General features: G+C 34.4%; 1 protein-coding gene across 1 annotated transcript in view; it reads left to right on the forward strand.

Annotated features, from left to right (window-relative positions):
• akt1 (v-akt murine thymoma viral oncogene homolog 1) overlaps positions 1-11,866 on the forward strand; it is a 90,265-nt gene that overhangs the window by 56,796 nt on the left and 21,603 nt on the right. The window contains exons 4-9 of the mRNA XM_067454870.1: positions 2,714-2,825; positions 5,186-5,306; positions 8,484-8,615; positions 8,698-8,763; positions 10,815-10,883; positions 10,966-11,091. Of these exons, the coding sequence (XP_067310971.1) occupies positions 2,714-2,825; positions 5,186-5,306; positions 8,484-8,615; positions 8,698-8,763; positions 10,815-10,883; positions 10,966-11,091 (626 nt within the window). The remainder of the gene's footprint in view (positions 1-2,713; positions 2,826-5,185; positions 5,307-8,483; positions 8,616-8,697; positions 8,764-10,814; positions 10,884-10,965; positions 11,092-11,866) is intronic.

Genomic DNA, 11,866 nt, shown 5'->3' on the forward strand with positions numbered 1-11,866 from the left:
AGTACTAAAATTACTAGAACTGAATAAAATACCTTGGTTAGTAAATAAACTACAACTAATGAATAAAAATGTATGTATAAATGTATAAAAAACAACTAATAATGACAAAATACTCAAATGTTTCAAAAACATAAACTGTAAAAATATTACTTAATAAATTAAAACTTTAAAAATTAAGGACAAATATGTGTGACATTTGTCAACTTTTAAGATATTATTATTTTATTTGATAGTATTACACTCAATATTAGTGTTGGTTATATAATGCAAAGTGACTGAAAATAATAATAAATGCAAAATTTAATTAAGTACTAAAATAACTAAAATGAAATAGCAATATCTATAACTAAACTAGCAGGGAGGATCTGAGTAAATAGACTAAAACTAATTCCTGTTTTCCTGTTTTAGACGCATTTAGAATCATTCGTGTGTGAGAGGAAAACACAACCAGGTTACACTGATATCAGATCGCAAACACGTTTTTAGATGTGAAACTTCATTTTCTGACATTGCAACACCTTTGTGAGCAAATGTTAAGAGTAAACAACAATATTAGTGTTGATTATTGCACAAAATGGCTGAGTATGAGCTGATTTTCAGTGTTTTATATGGGACGCCTTTGGCCGTTGCCTCACGTCTCGATGTTTCCTGCATCTAATGTCATGAAAAAATGTGTTACTTGAAACAAAAACATTAACTTAAAATAAATATAATAAAAAAGCTCAATGCCAAGAACATTTCTCAATTTTGTTTAGTTTAATGAAGTACTAAAATGACTAGAACTAAATAAAATACTTAGCTGAGTAAATAAACTAGTAAATAAAAAAAAATCATAAAAATGACATAAATGTATCAAAAACAACTAATAATGACAAAACATAGACCAAAATGACTAAAACATTTTGAAAACATAAAATGTTAAAATATAATTTAATAAATTAGCTGAAAAAATTAAGGGGAAATATAAATGTGACAACTTTTTAGACAACATTTTTAATTTAATTGTTTTACACTCAATATTAGTGTTGATTATTATGCAAAGTGACTGAAAAGCAATATCTATAACTAAACTAGCAGGGAGGATCTGAGTAAATAAACTAAAACTAATTAATAAAAATTACAGTATAAAAACAACTAATAAAATGACAACAACAGAACAAAATTACTCAAATGTTTTGAAACATAAATTGTAAAAAAAAATATATATATATACACACACAGTTGATTCAAAATTAGTCTAATTGAATTTGTGATGTTAGACTTGAATAGTCAATATATTTCCCATATTTGTATATGTGTGATATCAACTGAGAATAATATAAAAAATAAAATAAATAACTACGTGCTTTTTACTAAAAAGGTTGTGAACTAGTGTTCAATATGGTGACAAGTCACGTGACAAAAGAACGAACGACTCAAACCCGAGACTCGATCAAAAGAACTAATCTTTTCTGTTTCCGTTATTGAAAGCATAGACTCTATGGGAGTAACAGGAAGAACGAAAGACTCAAACCCGAAAGACTCGTAAGAACTAATCATTTTTGTTTGCGGACCTGTGTCACGCACGGTCCGGGCGGCCCAGCCCCAGATCTGATCAGAGTCAGACACAGACGAGTCGACAGCGAACGTCTCGAGGAGCTCGAAGACACGAGAGGCGGAAAACAAACGTGATAAATATGAAGTTGCAAGAGAAAGAATGTTTTGGATCAGGAGGTGAGGTGAACTAACAGAGAGACTGCAATAGCCTGACCCAACAACTAATCAATTAATTAAACATTTCAGTTTCTTATAATTTGGCTTTGGTTGCAGTACCCTATAGTTTATTTTTATTTAGTTTTAAAATGTAATCAACATTTTCACATTTTGGTGAAATGACTCGAAATGACTCGAAAAAAGATTCGTTCATTTTGCTGAACGAGACTCAAAGATCCGAGTCAGTAAAATGATCCGAACTTCCCACTACTGTTCCCTCGCATCCTGAAGGGGTGGAGCTAAGGCGCGAGGAAAGGAAACGAGGATGCACAAATATGAATTGGGAAGCACCCAAGGTTTACACAAACACAGTGGGTTATGTCTAAAGTGAAAGTAAAATCGGCATGTGTCTGTATATTAGATGCACGCAGGTCTTCAATTGAGAGCAGCGCAGCCTAGTGAACACTTGTCCGTTCCTTAAAGGGACAGTTCACCTCTAAACTTATGTCACTATTTACTCACTCTAATATTGTTTCAAGCCTGTATTAATTTCTCGATGACAGTTTACATTATTTATTTATTTTTAAAGTAAAGTTTTAAGTTAAGTTTTTCAATTCTTTTAAGTAAAATAATGAAAGAGTATTGCAATAAAAAATAGCTATTTTTCTTTGTTGCCTTAAGAATAAAATGTGACAAGCCATCCGATCCGAAAACCGTGGTTAAAAACCGAGGTATGTATTGAACCGTGGACTAAGTGTATTGTTGCATCCCTAATATAAAGTATGTTTAGTTGAATCCGTGACGCTCTCTCGCTGAAATGCTTCCGTTAGGCTTAAGCCAGAATCTCCTCTAAAGTGTGAAGTTTGTGCAGCGCGGCGGCGCACCTGTTCGGCTCCCTCCTGAGTGTGTGTGAGTGTGTGTGTGTGTGTGTGATGTCCTGCTGCAGAAACACAGATAAAGATAGATGATGGTAACCGTCATCCCTCTCTCCCTGTCCTGTGTGTCTCTGGTGTGTGTCCAGAGTGTCAGCTGATGAAGACGGAGCGGCCCAAACCCAACACATTCATCATACGCTGCCTGCAGTGGACCACTGTCATTGAGCGCACCTTCCATGTGGAGACGCCCGAGGAACGGTCAGACACACAAACACACACACACACGCACACACACACACACACCTGTACATGTACTCTTTATTCTGCTGGTGTGTAAAGCGCTATTCAGACGGTAATCGTTTCTCATGTGGACGTCTGTAAAAGTAAATGTGCGGCCTCCTCAGCGATAAAGCTCGTGCATTCGGATGGCGATTTATTCCCGGTGGAGGAGCGAGTTTTGAGATCATGGGCACACTGGGAATGTGGTCAGTCGAATGATTGTCTGCTGTCAAAATGTCATGTGATTGGATTAATAAGAATGAATAAAAACATATTTAATTTAATAATAGGAAATTATTAATTATTTAATTATTTAAATGTCCTGTTTAAAAAAAAAAAAAATTAAATGTTGAAGTGAGCGGAAATAAGTTAATGCAGCAAAATGATCCTATATATAACGCTAATTACTGCCGTAATAACGGCTCATTTCAAATGTTTACGTGTTTTTCTTCTCTTTCTCTTTTGAGCGGTGATGAAAGATTATTCTTGTAAATACTTTCCAGCATTTCAGTAATAAAAGTGTAGGCTAGATCTATAAAATGCATCTGAATAACAGCGCAGCGATACGGTGCTCCGCAGGGGTCAGAAAGGATAAACAGTTAATTATGAAGCGATCTCTTCTTGAAAACTCAGAGATGTGGATTCGGACGGAAATTAAATCACCAAACGATCTTGGGAGGTACAAACATGAGGTAATTCGGCGGGGGATTTTTACGTCAGTAAAAATGGGAGAAAAACACGGACATTCTGGATTCAGACGGAAATAAAATCACAGACTAGCTGCTGTAAATGATGAAAACACATTACAACCACCCGAGAAATAATCACTGTCCGAATAGGGCTTTAGACTGAATTTACACTGCAGGTCTCGATGCACAATTCCGATTTGGTGACTGTATCTGATTTTTTTGACGAACCGCTTACATCATCTTTTAAAAGCGACCCGTATCCGATATTTGCATTTACACTGTACACTGACGAAACAGCCCAAGACGCTCTTAGCCGGAAAAGGAGGTAAAACGGCGCGATATGCAATGGACGCAGACAAAATGATTATTCAATGTTTTGCTTTCCGCACTTTTCCACACATCTTTAAAGGTCAGCGAAACATTTCTTTCGTAAAGCGGAGAAAAAGAGGAGAGCCCTTTCAGAACAAAACCCGTCCAAATGCAACTCAAAACTGTGTTAACGGGTTAGTTCACCCAAAAATGAAATGTCTGTCATTAACTCCTCCCCCTAATGTCGCTCCACACCCGTAAGACCTCCGTTCATCTTCACACACAGTTTAAGATATTTTAGATTTAGTCTGCGAGCGTATGCAAGTGTATGCACACTATACTGTCCATGTCCAGAAAGGGAATAAAAACATCATCACAGTAGTCCATATGAGACATCAGTGGGTTAATTAGAGTCTCTTGAAGCATCCAAAATACATTTGGGTCCAAAAATAACAAAAACTACGACTTTATTCAGCATTGGCTTCTCTTCCGCGTTTGTGTTCAATCCTCAAATAAAGATTCAGACGGTTATGAATCAGCGAATTGATTCATGATTCAGATCGTCAATGTCTCGTGATTTCAGCAGTTTGACACACGATCCGAATCATGAATCAATTCACTGATTCATAACCGTCTGAATCTTTATTTGAGGATTGAACACAAACGCGGAAGAGAAGCCAATGCTGAATAAAGTCGTAGTTTTTGTTATTTTTGGACCCAAATGTATTTCTGATGCTTCAAGAGACTCTAATTAACCCACTGATGTCTCATATGGACTACTGTGATGATGTTTTTATTCCCTTTCTGGACATGGACAGTATAGTGTGCATACACTTGCATACGCTCTCGGACTAAATATAAAATATCTTAAACTGTGTGTGAAGATGAACGGAGGTCTTACGGGTGTGGAACGACATTAGGGGGAGGAGTTAATGACAGACATTTCATTTTTGGGTGAACTAACCCTTTAAAGTAGCCCAATTCTGCAGGAAAACTGCGGACTTGGCAACACTGGCCCTTGATCGCAGTTCTTGTCCCCCTGAGTCGACATCATTCGCCTCTGTAATTTTCTCACTGACGTCCGACCCGCATTTACTGGGGAATATCCGATCGGACCGCTTACATTATGCACGTATCTGATTCAAATCAGATTTATTCCCACTTATAAGTGAGGCCTGAATCTGATCTGAGGATATCGGAATCATGCGTTTTTTTTCCTGCTGACACCTTCACATGTCATAGTCGATCTGTGCCACATGAGAGGGAAAAATCGGGATTGTGTCACTTGAACGTTCAGTGTAAATGCGGCCTAAGAGCCAGGGTTTGACTGTTGTTCTGTAGGGAGGAATGGACCAAAGCCATACAGACGGTGGCCGACGGGCTGCAGAAACAAGAGGAGGAGATGATGGACTCGTCACCGGACCACACACACACGTCTGTGACCAAACCTCCGCACAAAGTGGTACTCACACACTTCTGTTTGATAAACATTAAGGCTCATAAATAAATATGAATGTGTCCACCGCAGAATGAAACTCTCATTATGAGTATACTCAGCTTCGTGCACATCTCTCGGTTTAAACACTCTTGTAAACTTGATCAAGTTTGCCGTCAAAACCAATGAAACATCATAAATAAATAAATAAATAAATAAATAAATGGGCTGTATTGTAGTTCACTGATATTTTTCGTCTTTCATGATACTTATTAATATTCACCTGTACAATATGCACTATTTATTTCAATAGAAAATACTAAAGTATTAGAAAAATCATTTTTTATTATTATAAAAAATAATCAACATTTTTATTTCACTAATATTTTGCTTTATCTTTCAAGATACTTATTAATATTCACCATTTATTTCTATATTACAGAAAAAATATTAGGAAAAAACAACTTTTTTTTTTTTACATTTTTATTGTAAATGTATGTTTTTTATGATTAAAAATAATAAATATTAGACTTTTTTGTTTTATTAAGATACCAATTTTTTTATATTAAATAATAATATATTAGAAAAAACATTTTATTATTGTTAACATTTTTATTAAAAATAATAAAATGTGTAAAAAAAAGACAATAAGTTCAATATTTTTCCCAAAATATGTACTAGATTTTATTTTACTGATATTTTTCTTTATCGTTCATGACACTTATTAATATTCACCATTTTTTTTTATTACAGAAAAATATTTGGTAAAAAAATAATTTTTTACATTTTTATTATGATGTAAATGTATGTTTTTATTATTAAAATAATAAAATATTAGATTTTTGTTTTATTAAGACATCGTTTATTTTTATATTAAATAATAACATATTAGAAAAAAAGTTGTATTATTGTTAAAAATGTTATTAATAAAATAATAAAAATGTTTTAAAAAATTAAGACAATAAGTGCAATATTTTTCCAAAATATGCAATGAATGTACTATATTTTATTTTACTGCTATTTTTCTTTATCTGTCATGATACTTAATATTCACCATTGCAATATGCACCATTTGTTTCTATATTAAATAATACAATATTAGAAAAATAATTGTGCTGGGCAATCGATTAATCACATACAAAAGAAAAGTGTGTGTTTACATAATAATTATACACAGTACACACACATATATTATGTGTATGTATATATATATATATATATATATATATATATATATATATAAATACACACTCCATGTATATATATTTAAGAAACATTTGCATGTATATCCTGTATATATATATATTTATATAATTTATTAAATAGTTCATTTATAGATATAATTTTTTTGTCTTAAATATATACATGCATGTGTGTATATTTATATAGACATAATAATTTTACACATTACACACACATATATTATGTAAACACAAACTTTTATTTTGGATGCGATTAATCACGATTAATTGATTGCCCAGCTCACAAAAAAAATAATTTGTTTAATGTTTTTATTATTATTAAAATAATGCAAATAATAAAATATTCAAAATTGTTATTTAAGACAGTAAGTGCAACATATTATTTAACCTGTTAACAGTCATCTCCCTTTTTGAAAATATACATGAAAATTCACTATCCAAACTTAAATGGTTGCAATTTAGATTTAGATTAATTTTGCAAAAAAGAACGCTTTGGAATATAGACATAAGTTTGGTCTTATTTTAAAGAAGACAGTCAGCAGAGTATTGCTCAAGTAATCACTTCAAATCAAATCACTTCAAAAAAGTAAAGTATAGAAAAGTTATGGAAGTTTAAATTGACTGTAAATCAAATATACTGTACTAGATATTTAATATTTAATAAAAAATATACGTTACAAAATAATTTTTACTCAAAAATTACTATCAAATCAAAGCCATGTGTCTAATCAATTTGTGTTCCTAATTTGAAGTTGATATCACAAAAATTCAAGTTCCCATGAGATTTTGTTTAGGCGCTGTACCATAAATATCCACCGGGTGTCATTGAAATTCCATTAATTTTTTTAATGCAATTTCCTGTGTCAAATTAATATATTTCTGTCCAAATATCACAAAACAGTTTTCAGACCTTTCTGACGATATGTGTGTTGTCAAGATTAGAAAGGTTTTTCTTCTAAAATAGTTACATAAATATGAAACATGACGACGCCACTTGGGGAGGAGCCTGCTAGAATAATTTAATTCCGATTACAAAACGGTTTTCACAGGATGAATCTTGAGTTCGTAAGCTTTCAAATTATATATAGTTTGTCAATATTAGATCAGGATAAATATAGGATATAATTGTTTTAAACATGCAGTGGCAAATGGGCCCACCGGTGGGCCAGTGACGGTTAACAGGTTAAAAAATATGAAATTAATGTACTATATTTTAGATCACTAATATTTTTTTCTTTATCTTTCATGGCACGTATTACTATTTACCATTTATTTCTACATTACAGGAAAAAAATATTTTTTTTATTTTTTTTACATTACATAATTAAAAAAATAAAATAATATAAAAATATTATATTTGAGTCGACTAAATCTAAATCCGAGTTTGCGGTCAGCATTAACACTGCTCAGTTCCCACGCTCACATTCCTGGCATTCCTGGCGAGGTCAGCGGGTCAAAGGTCAAACGCGGAGCTGTCACGTATAGCTCTGGCCTGCTGGTGTTGAACTGGGGTGTGTGTGTGTTCCTTGTTTGGCAATACTTGTGAGGGCACAAATGTCCTATATTTAGTAAATTATGAAAAAAACTCACTAGTGAGGACATTGGACTGGTCCACACTAGATAAAAAGGCTTATAAATCGGCCAAAACAAGTTTTTATTTAAATCTATTGTTCTGCACATGTTTCTGGGATGGGTAGGTTTAGGGATAGGGGTGTGTGTGTGTGTGTGTGTGTGTGTGTGTGTGTGTGTGTGTGTGTGTGTGTGTGTGTGTGTGTGTGTGTGTGTGTGTGTGTGTGTGTGTGTGTGTGTGTGTGTGTGTGTGAGTGTGTGTGTGTGTGTGTGTGTGAGTGAGTGAGTGTGATGGGGAGGTTTAGGGATAGGGGTTGGGTTAGGGGATAGAAAGTATCATTAACCTGATATAAAATCAATGGAAGTCTATGTAATGTCCTCACTAATATAGTGAAACAAACCTGTGTGTGTGTGTGTGTCTGCTGTGTTTCAGACTATGCCTGACTTCGAATACCTCAAACTCCTGGGAAAGGGCACTTTCGGGAAGGTGATTCTGGTGAAGGAAAAAGCAACGGGAATGTATTACGCCATGAAGATCCTCAGGAAAGAAGTGATCGTAGCCAAAGTGAGTAAAGCCTGAGTGTTTCATCGCTCCCACACTGGTGTAACGCTGAAGAATGAGCAGCTGTGTGTGTGTGTGTTTTCAGGATGAAGTGGCTCACACACTCACAGAGAACCGTGTGCTTCAGAACTCCAGACACCCGTTCCTGACGGTGAGAGACTCTTAAGCTGATGATACACAGGGCCACTTTTTGAGCAGTGTTTCTGTGGGCACTTTAATAGGCAACACGTTCCTATCTGGATATCCAAAGAGAAATCTGTTGTCCATTCCCAATGGGAAAAAGCCCACAGCAACATTGCCCGGCAACATTTCTCAAAAAGTTGCCCTGTGTATCATCAGCTTTACACTCTTCCTCTCCTCTCCTCCTCCTCTTCTTCTTCAATAGCCTCTCGTCTCAAGCCTCTGTTTATCCTCCACACAATGCCTTTAGAAGAGCTCAAGCGCTCCTTCAGTGAACACTGCCGCCCCTTTCCTCCAGCCGAGAGATTCCTGCTGGATCATTTTCCTCAAATATATACGTACATGCATGCGTGTGTATTTATATATGTGCAATCATTATACATAGCACACACACTGATATTCTGTAAACACAAACTTTTAGAATGGATGGATGTGTACAGCAATAAATATAATATAATATAATTATTATAATAAAATATAATTAAACCCACAAACCTTTATTTTTTTAAAGATATAATATTATTAATATAATTAATATAATATAATATATAAACCCACAAACCTTAATTCCATTACAGATATATTATGATGTAATATAATGTAATATAATTAATATAATATGATATAATGTACTATAATTAAACCCATAAACCTTAATTCCATTAAATATATTTTATTAAAATAATATATATTATATATATGATGTAATATAATGTAATATAATTAATATAATATAATGCACTATAATTAAACCCACAAACCTTCATTTCGTTAAAGATGTAATATAATAATTATTATACATTATAAAATAAATAGATTTTTTTATTGTTTATATAAAATTATAATAAAACCCACACATAATTTACTTTAATGCTGTAAAAATGATACATATAATATAAACTATCAAACAGAAGTGTTGAATAGATTAATCTATGACGCATTTGGCTAATGAATGACTTCTATTTGTGTACAAACCCGATTCCAAAAAAGTTGGGACTGTACAAATTGTGAATAAAAACAAATGCATTGATGACTTTCAAATTTCAATATTTTATTCAGAATACACCATAGATGAGATATTAAATGTTTAAACTGAGAAAATGTATCATTTTATGGGGAAAATAAGTTGATTTTAAATTTCATGGCATCAAAACATCTCAAAAAAGTTCAGACAAGGCCATGTTTCCCCCTGTGTGTCATCCCCTCTTCTTTTTATATCAGTCTGCAAACGTCTGCGGACTGAGGAGACGAGCTGCTCAAGTTTAGGAATAGGAATGTTGTCCCACTCTTGTCTAATACAGGCTTTTAGTTGCTCAACTGTCTTAGGTCTTCTTTAGCGCAGCTTCCTCTTTATGATGCGGCAAATGTTTTCTAATGGGTGAAAGATCTGGACTGCAATTCTGATATTGCTCCACTATTTTATCAGAATTGGTGATCCTCTGGCCATCTTGTCTTCTGAGAGGCACTGCTGATCTGAGAGGCTCTTTTTATACCCAATCATGTTGCCAATTGACCTAATAAGTTGCAAACTGATCCTCCAGCTGTTCCTTATATCTACATTTAACTTTCCCGGCCTCTTACTGCTACCTGTCCCGACTTTTTTGCAATGTGTAGCTCTCATGAAATCCAAAATGAGCCAATATTTGACATGACATTTCAAAATGTCTCACTTTCAGCATTTGATATGTTATCTATAATCTATTGTGAATAAAATATAAGTTTATGAGATTTGTAAATTATTGCATTCTTTTTTATTCACAATTTGTACAGTGTCCCAACTTTTTTGGAATCGGGTTTGTATTTAGATCTGTTTAGACATTATAAACTGCAACGCTTGTCAAAAGTTATTTGAAATGTTGCATTTAAGTGCAAAAAAAAGGCTTTGTCTTACAGTCGTAAAAACGTCTTATTCCCCATTAATGTCCTATGGCGATCATTTCATGTTCTACCGCAGATATGCAATATACAGCTCTTTATGCGTATTGAGTTCTTAAAATTTAATATGTTGCTTCCCATGTGTAGGCTCTGAAGTACTCCTTCCAAACCCACGACCGCTTGTGTTTCGTCATGGAGTACGCCAACGGAGGAGAGGTGAGGCTCAGATCTTCTCAGACGAGAGCTTGAAATGATCATTTACAGTAATAAACGTGCCTTTATTCCTTCATTCCTGCAGCTTTTCTTCCACTTGTCTCGGGATCGTGTGTTTTCGGAGGATCGGGCGCGCTTCTACGGGGCAGAGATCGTGTCTGCGCTGGACTACCTGCATTCGGAGCGAAACGTGGTCTACAGGGACCTGAAGGTCAGGAGCGCTTCATATCCTGTCCTGTTGAGCTGCCATGATTCCCCCAATAAAGCATTATTATTATTGCAGTCATTACGGAAGGACTCTCACAAAAACATGCGCAGGTCACATGGCAAAATATGATCGACATTTTCCACAATTTACAATTTTCTTTATTGTATAAAAACTATTAAATACGGCACTTTTGTTTTTGAATCTCTAAATTACACATTACTGTGATATACATATACATATATATATATATATTAGGGCTGTCCTCGACTAAGGATTTAGACAATCAGAATTGTCGAATCTCTCTATGGTCGACTGATAGTCGAATCATCTGTGTGTGTGAATGGGTTGGGAGGGGCACGACACTGTCAGCAGAAGGGTAAAACTATTTTTATTTTCCTTTACACACTGCACACAGCAACAACTTTTAATAAAGCGACCAAAAATGCCGGCCAACTGACAGACGAACTGACAATGGCTTTCTTATTTAGGTTTAAATAGCCTAAAAGGTAATGTGGAGGATAAACATTCATAAACCGTTTTCTCATAACATGTTAAAGCCGCGATCGAAATACAGAACATCACACACATATATAAAAGAACATTTTGATAAATAAACCTAAAAAAATACCTGCCTAGAGAGGAAAAGAACACTTTGAGTGCGATTACATGCATGTCTGAAGCCGATTGTGCCTAGCAGGTGAAGACGTACGCGAAGCTCAGCCCTGCGCCTCAGGATCGCACACCGCCACCTGACGCGCACATTATATACACGCAAGCT

This window comes from Pseudorasbora parva, chromosome 10, assembly GCF_024679245.1.
Source record: "Pseudorasbora parva isolate DD20220531a chromosome 10, ASM2467924v1, whole genome shotgun sequence".
NCBI lineage: Eukaryota > Metazoa > Chordata > Actinopteri > Cypriniformes > Gobionidae > Pseudorasbora > Pseudorasbora parva.